This window comes from Rutilus rutilus (genome assembly GCF_951802725.1).
Source record: "Rutilus rutilus genome assembly, chromosome: 6".
Classification (NCBI taxonomy): domain Eukaryota; kingdom Metazoa; phylum Chordata; class Actinopteri; order Cypriniformes; family Leuciscidae; genus Rutilus; species Rutilus rutilus.
In genome coordinates this window covers 13514666-13529230 of record NC_140214.1, presented here as the reverse complement: position 1 = coordinate 13529230, position 14565 = coordinate 13514666, and the positions used below count along the sequence as shown (strand labels likewise).

At 43.9% G+C, this 14565-nt stretch overlaps 1 protein-coding gene across 1 annotated transcript; it reads left to right on the top strand.

Moving 5' to 3' along the window:
- LOC311291487 (somatostatin receptor type 5) lies at positions 1 to 3502 on the top strand (the record flags this gene model as incomplete). The annotated part of the gene is made up of 2 exons (XM_084410522.1): positions 1 to 407; positions 2821 to 3502. The coding sequence occupies 2 exons, from the start codon at positions 1 to 3 to the stop codon at positions 3500 to 3502; spliced, it is 1089 nt and encodes a 362-aa protein (XP_084266648.1).
- Positions 3503 to 14565: the final 11063 nt, after the last annotated feature.

Genomic DNA, 14565 nt, shown 5'->3' with positions numbered 1-14565 from the left:
ATGCCTGCCATTGTGAACCTGCTCTTCAACACGGTCTCCACCAACACCACCATCTCCTTTTCTCTGGTGCTGCCTCTGGTTAGCATCCTCTCCCTTCTGGTGGGGGTCGGAGGTCATCTGCTCATGTGGTTGGTGTTGATGCGCAACCCAAGGCGACGTTCAAAGCCCAGCTCTGTCCTCCTTTTAAACCTGAGTTTTGCTGATCTGTGCGCTCTCCTCACCCTGCCCTGTGTGCTACTGAGTGCCAGCTCCCAGAACTGGCAGCTGGGAGGAGGTGTTTGTGTGCTGTTGAGCTTCATGACTTCCCTGACCGCTGGAGTGGACATCTTCAGCCTGGCTGCCCTCTCTGTGCTGCGTTATCGAATAGTGGCTCCCTCGACACGGCCCCCCGCCACCCCTGCGCAGGTGTGAGTATCTGAAGCAGATCAAGAAAGACAGCTGTGAAAAGTGGAAAAAAAAGTTATTTTTGTGTGATAAAAAAAAAAAAGATAAATCTGTTATGTTTTGGGTATTTGTTTACAAAAACGTAGAGGAAGTATCATGCTAAAGTGATGGTAGCCTATAGTAATGCCATGAGTTTTATTAAAATATTCCATCACTAGAAGAAATAATAACTTGATGTTGATTCTTTAACAGCCCAGGGCTGCATTTCCTAAAAGAATGGTAAACATAAGTCGATTATAGAGACCATTGGTCCTAATGGTTTCTATGATCTATGCTTTTGGGAAATGCAGCCCTTATTGATACAGTAGCTGCATCCCAATTCATTCGAAGGCCGATTGCGTCATCAGCGGCGCGGCGAAGGCTGTCCCAGTTCGAAGGCTCTCTTCAAACGTGTCCTTCGTTTCCCGTGGAATGAAAGATATAACAGACGGATCCTTCGTGGCCTTGCCTACCCCAGATTTCATTGCACGCCAGTTACAAAAGGATTTTTGTTTAGAGAAACTGTCGAATTACACTTTTAAACGCAACAAATGTAAAAATAATTAAACAATTTTTTAAGCCGTTCAAATGTTGACTTACATCTTACTTATATGCGATTATATATAGTTTATACTCTTTATATACTGAAATGGACCATGGTGAACTATATTATAGACCGTTTGTGAACCCTGTTTTCAGAAAAGGCTAGTACTGTCACAATTGCTAGGCGACAAGAACAATCCTCCGTAGGCTTGACCGTCCTATTTAACAACGCTCGGTCTGACCTTCGCCGCCTTCAAAGGATGCAGCCTCTGAATTGGGACACAGCTAGTGAGTTCATTCAGTGAAGGTTCCATCAAACTGAAGTGTTAGCGCCTGGGTCCTTTTGAAAGGACCGGCTCATAGGAGTCATTTGGTTGTGACTTGCGCTGTTTGTTTGATTCACTAAAAATACCGGCTCATAGGAGTCATTTGTTCATTATACTGACTGCACGGGTCGTGCTGGCAAACAGCTTGAACTCAACTCAAGAAATGTGTTTTTGCAGTTCATTTGCGGTACAGTTTAAGGGTGAGTTCACCCAAAAATGAAAATTATCCCATAATTTACTCACCCTCAAACCATCATAGTTGTATTTGACTTTTTTCTTTCAGCCAAACACAATTGGAGTTCTATTAAGAAATATCCTGGCTCTTCCAAGCTTTATAATGGAGTGAATGGTACCTTAGATTTTGAAGCCCAAAAAAGCGCATCCATCCATCATAAAAGTAATTCATATGGCTCCAGGGGGTTAATAAAGGCCTTATGAAGCGAAGCGATGCATTTTTGTGAGGAAAAATATCCATACATTTATACACTTTAATCACTAGCTTCCGGTAACCTCTGTCCGCGCGTTCATGAGAGAGTCGAGTTCCAGCATATGACGTAGGATGTAGGAGTAGCAAGCTTAGGTTAGAGTAAACGCCTCTCACTGTTCAAACAAATAGGGCTGGGCAACAAACTCAAGCTCCTCTGAAATTTATCTTTAAAAATTCTAATTTGTGACCAGTGTTTTGCTTTGCACTATCCTCTGCGCTTCCACGTTCGTCAATGTTGTCATGCGTCGGGTCAGAGTTCACTCTTCCACCGGAACTCGACTCGCGTAAGGAAGCCAGTGATTCTTATATATAATAAATATGGATATTTTCTTACAGAAACAAATCACTTCACTTCAGAAGGCCTTTATTAACTCACTGGAGCTGTATGGATTACTTTTATGATGGATGGATGCACTTTTTTAGGCTTCAAAATATCAGTTACTATTCACTCTCATTATAAAGCTTGGAAGAGCCAGGCTATTTTTAATATTACTCCAATTGTGTTTGGCTGAAAGAAGGAAGTCATATACAGGATGGCTTGAGGGTGAGTAAATTATTGGATAATTTTCATTTTTGGGTGAACTAATCCTTTAATATTTTCTTCTCGCATTAAATTCGGACTGCAAATACGGGTAAATATGACTTATTTTGCCACAATGCAAGTAAAGCAGGGTATGATCCTTCAGAAATTACCCATCTGATGCCATCAGGGATATCCACCTAAGTTTTCAACGCTTCCGATTCATTAGCCGATATAGGGAAATAACGAGAAGAATGAAGTGCTGTAAATGTTAAAACTAGTTAGCTACAAACCAGTGTGTTTATAATTACGACAATACATTAAAATAATAGGGTAAGAAATACCAGTTTGCAATATCAAGCAGAATAACAAGCTTTTTTGTACAGCTAAAAATAACTGAAAGCGGATGACACCTGAAGCCAGACATATAAAATTTTCATCTTGCCGCGCCCACTTTTACGTGAAGAATATGGTGGATAAAGAGTCATAAACTATATCTCATCCTCTATTTCTGCCCACAGAGCTGGCACTGTTGCTGTTATCTGGCTGGTTTCCATCGCCATGGCCCTACCTAAAGTCACGTACATCCAGTTTGACAGCGGCTGCACGTGGTCGGTGGGTCGAGGTCACTGGCTGGGCTTCCTCGTTCCTGCGTTTCTGGTGTATTACGTGGCTCCTCTCCTCTGCATCGCCCTGCACTGCGGGCTCATCATCACTCACCTGTACCGCTGCCGGGGCACTCTAGCCGCAGACCACCGAAATAAAAAAGCCACCGCCCTTCTCATCGGCTCCACGCTGGTGTTCGCCATCAGCTGGCTGCCTTATTACGTGCTGGAGTTTGTCAATGTTTTATCACCCTCCCTTAATTCTGTCAGCTCGCCCGTCAGCTGGCCCGCGAGCCCAGCCCCCAGCTCCACCACCCCGTCGTCCAGTACGGAGGTGTCTCTGCTGTGGGAGGTGACCTCACTGTCTGCCATTCTTCTGATTTGTCTGGCACCTTGCTGGAACCCTCCACTTTACTTCCTGCTGTCTAAGCCAGCCTTGAGGCAACTGAGAGGGCTGCTACCCATCATGCACCAACACTGGAGAGCTGCTACCTTCTTACGGCACATAGTGCCAAAACACGCTCCCACACAACCCCACTCACAGCCTGGGTCTCAACACGTTCCTCAGCTCATACTACCAGCAACGCAAGCCCAATGAGAAAAGGCACGCTCAGAAGAATGCCATGGTAAGGTACAGCTCATACCTGGAACACAGCAAAAGCACACCCACACACAGGCACAAAAGTACACACGACACACACACACAATGACAGGTGTTTTCTGCCAGAGTATCCTCATCCCTCTCATGCTGGCGGAGATTGTGAGTTGCTTAGTAACACTACAGAGAGGAACAGAAACATAAGACCGTGGACCTCTGCATTTATTGCTCAGCATCACATTTTACAATGTTCCAGCACGCCAGCTGCTCTCTTTCCCTCTCTCAAAATCTCTTGCTCTCACTAAAAACGTATCACGGCAGATTTTTATCACCAACTCGTTCACGCTCGCACACATTAGCATGTTCTCGATGACATATGTGTTCATTTTTAATTCGCTTGTTGCGAGGAGGAGGAATAGATTAGATTTGTGTGGGCTGGTACGGTATATCAGATAGATCGTCTATAAAGGCTAAATGTAGTGCGTTTGAGTCCCGCTCGCTGATCATTGGTGTTATGAATCATCAATATGTGCTGTTATGAGTTTTTTGACAGTCACTGTCTGCTTCATGTGAAATGCAGTGCACCACTGTGATTTAGGAAATGGGAAAAGTTTATAAATATTTTCCATTAATGACAGAGGCACGGCTGAGAGAACTGTGTCACCTGCGGATGAGTCATCACAAGATTTTTTTCATCCTCTGCTAATATTGTAGCCAATGTAATAAAATGTGGATCTGAATTGATCCTGCAGTTGTTCTTCTCAATTTTCCATTCCCCATGCTCCTCCCTCCAAGTCTTTTGCCTGATCTGATCTGAACTGAGAATAAGGATAGAAGAAGAGAAGGATACAGCATACATAGTTGAAAACCATTGTATCAGCATGATAAATGTCCAAAAAAACAACATTATATTGAGTATTGACATGGTATATGTTCAGAAAATCATAGTATTAACCAAAACTAAAACTATTATTAATTGTTTTGTAATTGAAATAAAGCTGCAATTAAATAAAACTGTTAGAAAATGTTACCTTAAATAAGTTGCTGAAATTACTGAAACTAAAGCTGACAAAATAAATAAATATTAAAAACGAATACAGATGTAAAAAGCCCATCACAACATTACTAAAACTTAAACTAAAATGAAAACTGATAAGCTAATTCCAAGAAGTATATGAATAATACTAAAATATCACTGGTATTAGAATGGAACACATGGTGTGTCATGAAAAATACTTATTATTAAGGCTATTTTTTGAACATGTACCATACCATAGTATTCTTATCATACCATTTATGGCACATGAATTTCATTACCATGGTATATTTTAAAGTACCATAGTATTTCCATCTGATACCATCACTGTACCAATATTTTTGGGGGGTTTTAAAACCATGGTAATGCCATAGTCCAGGGATAGGCAACTCCAGTCCTGGAGGGCCACTGTCCTGCAGAGTTTAGCTTCAGCCCTGATAAAAACTCACCTGCCTGTATCTATCTAGTAATCCTGAAAACACTGATTGCCTTGTTCAGGTGTGTTTAATTAGGGTTGGAGCTAAACTCTGCAGGACAGTGGCCCTCCAGGACCGGAGTTGCCTATCCCTGCCATAGTCCATAAAAAATATGAAAATGCCATAGTTGTTTTGTACAGGCATCTGTTTTTACCTTGGCATAATCATTATCCAAGTCCATAATTGTGACAGAAATGTTTGTTCTGGCTCCTCTCTGTCAATCATTTCTCTCTCCAGAACTACAAATCTGCACCCCTCTTCCATTTACATTCTGAAATACATTACAGAGTGGCATTCGGATAAGCTAGTAATTTTCTCATTGTCAGTGTGCATTAGGACATTGTGATCTTGACTTCACAGGGACATTTAATCTGCATCGAAGGCTGGTCATTTCATCAAATAACAACAAGGTTAGAAATCATTTCTGGGATGAGTGGAGGGAGAATTCTGTCGAAAAAATTATGCCTGCTATTTGACAATAACAAAACCATTGAACGAGTTTGTTTACGTAGGTTTTTAAAGCTTATTGGAAAATTGGGTTGTTTTGTTGTAATCCCTCTTACATAAACCAGCAAAACACCAGCCACGCAAGTGACCGATGAAATCTTTTTTGCTAATCTGATGCAGTGTCCCTTCAGACCTCTATGAGCTAATAACGGTTCAAAAAGGTCGCAGTTAAAGTGCAGACAGGCTGAAGAGAACAACGCTGAGAATGGGGGTGAGCTGTCTCACAATTACACTGACAACATCACCCATTCACAGCTCTCGCAAGACATACCCACTTAAACTCAAGCGTTATCTACTATAATTATAATAGTCATATTTTGGGGGGGTTTACGGAATAATTAGAGTTGTCAACGCTCACATCAAACTCCTTTCAGACTCACACAGAGCCGACAAGGTCTGATGAGATGCAATTAACACTGCAGATTAACAAGCTCATCTGCGACATGAGCTCAGCGTGCTCCTCTCGACCCTCTTTGTCATCATGTGAAGCCCCAGACCACCACGGACTGAGGCGCTCTTGCTCGGTAGACTGTTGTGGAGCTGCACTGAGCTGGCAATGTGACATGCTATATCAATCTGTCACATGTATCTGAAATATGATCCACTGCTCTCCAAGAATGGTAACAGGAAGCTTATCTGCATCATGTCAGTATGTGTATTGAATCATTTTTACTGACATATAATATACGTATTTACAAAACAATTGCAAATGTGCATGATGAAGAAAATCACAAAATAAAAATGTGATATAGATACAATAATAAACCTCCACTCTTGGTCAACAGAGAAGGGGTTATTAATGGTTGATTCTTCAGTCAAAAAAATAAATAAATGTGATGTTCAGTGTGGTCTGAAGATCATCTCAGCCAAAACTGGAGCGAATTAGACAATATTTGTGGAAGGAGAACAGCTTTCATCAAAACCCAATTTGGCAGATGGGAGACATGGAGACATTATTATACTCTGCAAGCCAGAGGTTACAAGATAAAAATGTTAAAACGCGATTAATCGCACACTTATCGTGAAATTAAGAATACACCATTTATCTTGTTTAACACGTTCATTTTGTCATCATTTGCTATGGTAAAATAGCAAATGAGATGCAATTAACCATACTATTTGCTATGGTAAAAGGTGCTTATCTCAAAACTGTATTTTCTGCAAGCTTTTTTTCAAGGTAAATTTAGGTCTTTCCAAAAAGAGACACTTGGAGACTCCAAAAGGACACCAAATAACCAAATGATATATACCTACTACAGTACACGGATCCATTCAGAATTACTAAACACAGTAACATATATATACGCTCAACAAATCAAAACATTATCCTGAATGTGCGTGGGAACAATGTGAATGTACTGTGAGGGTTCGCACTCTTCAGAAACAATCACATAGTCCCGGTTTCACAGACAAAGCTTAGATTTAGCCAGGCTTAGGCCTTAGATCATTTAGGACATTTAAGTAGCTTTTATAAAAAAAAACAAAAAAAAAACATAACTGGTGTGCATCTTGAGACAAAACAAAATGTTTTGCCACTGACATATTTAGAGATATATGTCAGAGCAAGTTGCTTTCAGTTAAAACAGCTCAAACATGCATTTTAGTCTGGGACTGGGCTTAAGCCTTGTCTGTGAAACCAACTAAGAATATGACAATGCTCAGGTGAGATAAACATCAAAGATGCTTTGCTACAAGCAGGAATTGCAAGAGCTACTTGGACAAGGTGTCTTTGTGATGGTATTCCACGGTGAAAAGTTTGGCAGAGCATCCACATTGTTGAAAACCCCTCTGCATCATCAGCAGGTGTCTCAGGTTCACTAGCGTTTCGCCCCTTAACCTGTACGCTTCACCTGAGTGGGGCAGCGAAGAGCTTCTAGCCTTTGCCTGCAGAGGGGTTCCAACTGTGGGCTCTCTTCAGCCACAACCATCTTGAACTAGTCTCAGCTGCCAGGGCTATCTCCCTGGTGGCTTTCTTCAGATGTTTTGAATCCAGACCAACCTTTTGTAGGAAATAGCGCAATGATGTTGCTGGGAAACCACGACAGCCGACTTCGATGGGAAACATGGTTGCGTGCCATCCTTTGGTAAGAACCTCATCAATCAAGTCCTGGTACTTAGCCTTCTTGATTTGATGCGAGATAGCTAGCCTGTCCTCCCATGGCACCGTAAGTTCAGCTACTAAGATGGTCTTGATGCTCCTGGAAATCAGGACCAGATCTGGACGGAGTGAGGTCGCTGCAATGTCTTGTGGGAAGACAAGCCTACTACCCAGGTCCACTTGCATCTCCCAGTCAAAAGCACGCTGTAGCATGGATGGCGGGTGCTTGGCAGTTGCCTTTACCATGGTAGTATTGTTGCATTCACGCTGGAAATTGATGAATTTTGGAGACTGTGGTGCCAGGTTGTTGTTAGCTTTGACCCTTTGCAGATCCACCCATTTGGCGACTTCTGTCAGGACCTTGTCATGTCTCCACCTGTATCGACCATCTCCCAGTGCTTTGGGGCATGCCGTCAAGATGTGATTCAGTGTGCATAGCACTGCTCCACAGTGCTTGCATGATGCATCTTCTTCCTTGCCCCAGATCTTTAAATTACTTGGGGTTGGCAAGAGGTCAGCCACAGCACGTAGCAAGAAAGACAGCTTGCCTTGGTCGGTTTCCCAGAGTTCCTTCCAGGACAGTGATCGCTCGAGTGCCTGATCCCACTGCATCCACTGCCCCTGAGAGGCCAGCCCTACCGCTTTCACACGGCGATGTTCTTCTTCTGCCTCTCTGACCCTCTGCACCACAAGCTCTCTCTTGCCTTTGGTGTTGGCCTTGCTCCACCTCTTAGTGTTGTAATGTCCAAGTCCCATGCGGCCTTGACAGATCACTCCAACAATCTCCTGGTGTTTCCAGTGTGCTTCAGCTTCCGATACCGCTTCTTGGGGCTTCCACTTCCTGCCGCACCTGATGGCATTGCTAGCATGCTGGACTTTCCCATCCTTTGACAGGAGCAGCGTGCTGACTGCTCTTGCCTTAGTGGCCTTGTATTCTTCAGCTACTGATGAAACAGGTAAGCGGAGCTTGGAGGTCTTGCTGTATAGGTTCACTGAGCTGAAGGAAGGGGGAACACCCAACCATTTCCGCACAATCTTACTGCACATTCTCTCCATTGCTTCCACTTGTGTCATAGGAAAGTCATAAAGCAGGAAGGGCCATTGCAGTCTGGGTATAATCCCATACTGAAAGCACCATACCTTGAACCTCCCAAGCAACTGGCTGTTGTCAATTGCCTTAAGCCAGATGCTCAGCTGGTCTTTGGTGTCTTTGAGATTGCTGATGTCCTTCAGAGAGTGGTCATAGTTTTTCCCAAGACATCGGATCCCTTGGTCTTGAATTACTGGGATTTCCGAGCCTTGGATGCTGAAGGTGTTTCTTATCAACTTTCCTTTGTGGATACTAAGGCTCCTGGATTTCTCCGGTTTAAATTGCATCCGTGCCCATGTCGCCATCTTTTCCAGAGCACTTAGGATCCACTGTGTTCCTTGAATTGCTGGGGTCATCACAGTCACATCATCCATGAAAGCCCGGCAAGCGGGATGCCTTGTGCCGTCGTTTGCTTTAGGACCTTTACACTGCATCTCTCCTGCTTTCAGAAGAAGATTCATGGCGGCCACAAACAGGACCACTGAAATAGTGCATCCTGCCATGATTCCCTTCTCCAGCCTTTGCCATTTGGTGGTGAAGTTTCCCACTGTGAACCTCATTTTCAGTGAATCCATGTGTGTCATCACCAGCTTCACCACCTCTGTTGGTACTTGGTAGTGTTCTAAAGCCCTTTGGATCAGCTGATGAGGTACACTTGGGTAGGCTTTAGCAAGATCTAGCCAGACGACAGCGAGTGTGTTTTTATTACTCTTTGCTTCTTTGATGATCTGGCTGATCGCTGATGTATGTTCTAGGCATCCAGAATATCCTGGAACTCCTCCTTTTTGGACACTGGGGTCGATGTACTCATTGTTGAGAAGATACGATGTAAGCCTTTTAGCAACAATGGACCAGAATATTTTCCCCTCAACGTCCAATAGGGAGATCTCTCTGAACTCTTCGAGTCCTGTAGAATTCTGTCCTTTAGGAACAAAGCAGCCCTCAGCGAGTGTCCAGAGCTTAGGTTCCTGCCTTTTTTTCCAGAGTGTCCGTAAGAGCTTGGCTAACCTATTCAGTAGCAGTGGGCAGTTTTTATAGATCTTGTACGTTGTGCCTGATGGTCCTGGAGCGGATCCTGCTCGAGCTTTTCCGACAACTGACCTCACTTCATCCATGGTGAAGTCTGCCATGCTGAATGGAAAGTGAGGCATGGGCCTTGGCAGCCGGAACGGGCATAGGCCCAGTGGGATGTCTCTGCAGGGGTCACCATGTGCTGCTGCCACGCTCTTCTCCACATCCTCCTTGGAACACCTAAGTTTCCCGCTCTTAGGCTTTCCTAGAAGGTCAGCTGTAAACTGGAAGGGGTTGTTAAAAAAGGCTTTCCTCTTACGACGCTTTTCTCTCTGTTTCTTCCGGAGTGATTCTGCCTTGCAGAGAAGAATTAAGCTTTTCCGCACCTCCGCCCGTATCTGGTTTAGCGCTGATTTCTCCTCATCATTCGCTTTCTGCCATCTTTTCCTGAGTGTTCTCAGTTGCTCCCGTAATTCTTTAATCTGGCGCTGCCTCCTGCTTGGACCAGCTGGTGGTCTAATAACATTGCATTCCTTTACACCGAAGGTGTCCAGACATGCGTGAAAGACAGTTTTTACCATGGTTTTGATCTTCTTGGTTACATCTCCCTTGAGGGTATTGTCCAGGGTGATGTCTAGGTCTCTATCCAGCTGTGCCCATCTGCGGTCTGTAGCTGATGGTAAATTTAAGCGTGGTTTCCTCTCAAAGTCCTCTAGCATTTCAGATTCACCCCCTCTTCTTGTGCTCTGAGCAGGTTGAGCAGAGAGGTCCGGTGCACTGTGGTGTGCCTCCTGGCTCCGGTCCTCCTCCGACTGACAAGCAACTGTGATATACTCAGAGATGGATCTCTGGGTATTACCGGGTGCTTCGCGTTGCTGCAGCTGCTTTTTGCACTTGGTCTTACCTTGGTGAATTTTAACGCCTCGTTCGTTCTTGAATACTCTGCCACAGATGTTGCATCTTCTGTTATCCTCGTCCTCCTGTCTTACTGCATCCAATTCCGTAGTCCTTGTGCCGTTGTCCGGGTCTTTACCAGTTTGGTCCGTCCTTAATGGCAGATTATTCTCCCCCCCTCCTCGGTCTGCCTGGGGGTATTCTCTTTGTTTAGTACTTGTAGCTTATTTGTGCAGTGCTTCGGGGGGCTAGCCCTAACACTATTGCATGCCGTCTTTCCGACTGTCGTCCGTTCTCTCACGGATGTCCGTGGGTCTTCCCCCACCGCCAGTGGGCCTTTCCCCACGGTCACGACAGTAAAGGTGAGATAAACATCAAAGATGCTTTGCTACAAGCAGGAATTGCAAGAGCTACTTGGACAAGGTGTCTTTGTGATGGTATTCCACGGTGAAAAGTTTGGCAGAGCATCCACATTGTTGAAAACCCCTCTGCATCATCAGCAGGTGTCTCAGGTTCACTAGCGTTTCGCCCCTTAACCTGTACGCTTCACCTGAGTGGGGCAGCGAAGAGCTTCTAGCCTTTGCCTGCAGAGGGGTTCCAACTGTGGGCTCTCTTCAGCCACAACCATCTTGAACTAGTCTCAGCTGCCAGGGCTATCTCCCTGGTGGCTTTCTTCAGATGTTTTGAATCCAGACCAACCTTTTGTAGGAAATAGCGCAATGATGTTGCTGGGAAACCACGACAGCCGACTTCGATGGGAAACATGGTTGCGTGCCATCCTTTGGTAAGAACCTCATCAATCAAGTCCTGGTACTTAGCCTTCTTGATTTGATGCGAGATAGCTAGCCTGTCCTCCCATGGCACCGTAAGTTCAGCTACTAAGATGGTCTTGATGCTCCTGGAAATCAGGACCAGATCTGGACGGAGTGAGGTCGCTGCAATGTCTTGTGGGAAGACAAGCCTACTACCCAGGTCCACTTGCATCTCCCAGTCAAAAGCACGCTGTAGCATGGATGGCGGGTGCTTGGCAGTTGCCTTTACCATGGTAGTATTGTTGCATTCACGCTGGAAATTGATGAATTTTGGAGACTGTGGTGCCAGGTTGTTGTTAGCTTTGACCCTTTGCAGATCCACCCATTTGGCGACTTCTGTCAGGACCTTGTCATGTCTCCACCTGTATCGACCATCTCCCAGTGCTTTGGGGCATGCCGTCAAGATGTGATTCAGTGTGCATAGCACTGCTCCACAGTGCTTGCATGATGCATCTTCTTCCTTGCCCCAGATCTTTAAATTACTTGGGGTTGGCAAGAGGTCAGCCACAGCACGTAGCAAGAAAGACAGCTTGCCTTGGTCGGTTTCCCAGAGTTCCTTCCAGGACAGTGATCGCTCGAGTGCCTGATCCCACTGCATCCACTGCCCCTGAGAGGCCAGCCCTACCGCTTTCACACGGCGATGTTCTTCTTCTGCCTCTCTGACCCTCTGCACCACACGCTCTCTCTTGCCTTTGGTGTTGGCCTTGCTCCACCTCTTAGTGTTGTAATGTCCAAGTCCCTCAGGTTAAAGGGTCGGAATAGGAATTTATGCCAACCAGGGTTACAAAACCTCCCAACTTCTAAGATCATCTAACTGCATGACGTTGATTACGTTAATGGTGCAGTTTCACAGCTTTAGTAATTTACTTGCGTTCAATTATTTTAGCGCGTTAAGGATTTTGAATTAATAACATGCGTTAACACGTTAACATTGACAGCCCTATATACACTCACCTAAAGGATTATTAGGAACACCTGTTCAATTTCTCATTAATGCAATTATCTAATCAACCAATCACATGGCAGTTGCTTCAATGCATTTAGGGGTGTGGTCCTGGTCAAGACAATCTCCTGAACTCCAAACTGAATGTCAGAATGGGAAACACAACCTTGAGGCGGATGGTCTACAACAGCAGAAGACCCCACCGGGTACCACTCATCTCCACTACAAATAGGAAAAAGAGCCTACAATTTGCACGAGCTCACCAAAATTGGACAGTTGAAGACTGGAAAAATGTTGCCTGGTCTGATGAGTCTCGATTTCTGTTGAGACATTCAGATGGTAGAGTCAGAATTTGGCGTAAACAGAATGAGAACATGGATCCATCATGCCTTGTTACCACTGTGCAGGCTGGTGGTGGTGGTGTAATGGTGTGGGGGATGTTTTCTTGGCACACTTTAGGCCCCTTAGTGCCAATTGGGCATCGTTTAAATGCCACGGCCTACCTGAGCATTGTTTCTGACCATGTCCATCCCTTTATGACCACCATGTACCCATCCTCTGATGGCTGCTTCCAGCAGGATAATGCACCATGTCACAAAGCTTGAATCATTTCAAATTGGTTTCTTGAACATGACAATGAGTTCACTGTACTAAAATGGCCCCCACAGTCACCAGATCTCAACCCAATAGAGCATCTTTGGGATGTGGTGGAACGGGAGCTTCATGCCCTGGATGTGCATCCCACAAATCTCCATCAACTGCAAGATGCTATCCTATCAATATGGGCCAACATTTCTAAAGAATGCTTTCAGCACCTTGTTGAATCAATGCCACGTAGAATTAAGGCAGTTCTGAAGGCGAAAGGGGGTCAAACACAGTATTAGTATGGTGTTCCTAATAATCCTTTAGGTGAGTGTATATAGCCTATAATATATATATATAACAATTTGATTTTTTTTTTTTTGTCCGTATGACAGTTTTGCTGGTTGTCGTTGCTATTGACTTAATCTCTACATTAAAAAGTGTCTCCTAAAATGACACCTTTATTTCAACTTTTGTGCAACTTGGTCTGAAGATCATCTATAGCCAACTTTAGAGAAGATTTGACAAAATTTGATGGGAAAAAAATCAACATGTCAGACAAGTAACAGGCACTCTAAAACGGGATATCATTAGCTTCTTATGGCCCAAGGAATAAGAAGAGACCATAATCAATGACTTTCGGCCAAATTATTTAGAAGTAATTGAATTATTGGAAATTACATCACATTTTAATTTATTTGACCACAAGGTGGCGCTATCCCCAAACTGCTCAGGTACCATCTGGGCATAATGCCAATGATGCCTGCCAAGCTTCCTTTCAGTACACCAAAGTGATGGTAAGATCAAAGCCACTTAAAGTCCAGCTCTGGTAAGACACAGCAATATACATTAACATTAAAAATGGCTGACAAGGAATATGGCAATTGGAATCAATGGGCTCAAGAAATCTAAAGAGACCAGACACATGACTTTAGGCCACTAAAGCATAAGCATATTCATCAAATATTATTATTTTCTGACCAGTACACATGAAAATCAAAACCATTTTAATATGCACTGGGGCTTGTTATGAACTTGTGAGACAAATTTAGTGGAAAAATATATAGACACGATTTGTCTGCAGATTTCTGGTAAGGATGGTGGAAATTGAAAACACAGTGTTCAGTCAGGAATGCAGAGAATGAGAACCAAAGGGCTATGAACAGGAAAAAGTCAATTTTGAACTGATATAGTGTCACTTGAGTGGGAGACCCCCAGATGATTCAGGCTGCTTCTACTTTGCTTCCTTGGCTCTAATAATAGTTAATTTAAACTAAGATCAAAGAGACAGACAAGAAGATCAATTGGTCTTCACAGGAATTATTAAAAAGCCTACAAGGAAACGCTTTTCTCTCCACCTGTGACATAATGATGCTTGATGTGGCTGCAATAAAACTTAACGACCACTCATTAATTCATGCAGTGCTTCAAAACTTCAGGGTTGCCAGAGAAAAATAACTCTGAAATCTGAATCAAACATAGTATACTTATCAATATCAAAGCTTATGAACACTTGTCAACAAAAATAGAGAAAAAGGGAGAGAACAGCTGCACGGAGCACTTGATTTTACTCTAATAAACACTGAAGTCAAATCCTTTTTGTTTTGTAGATAA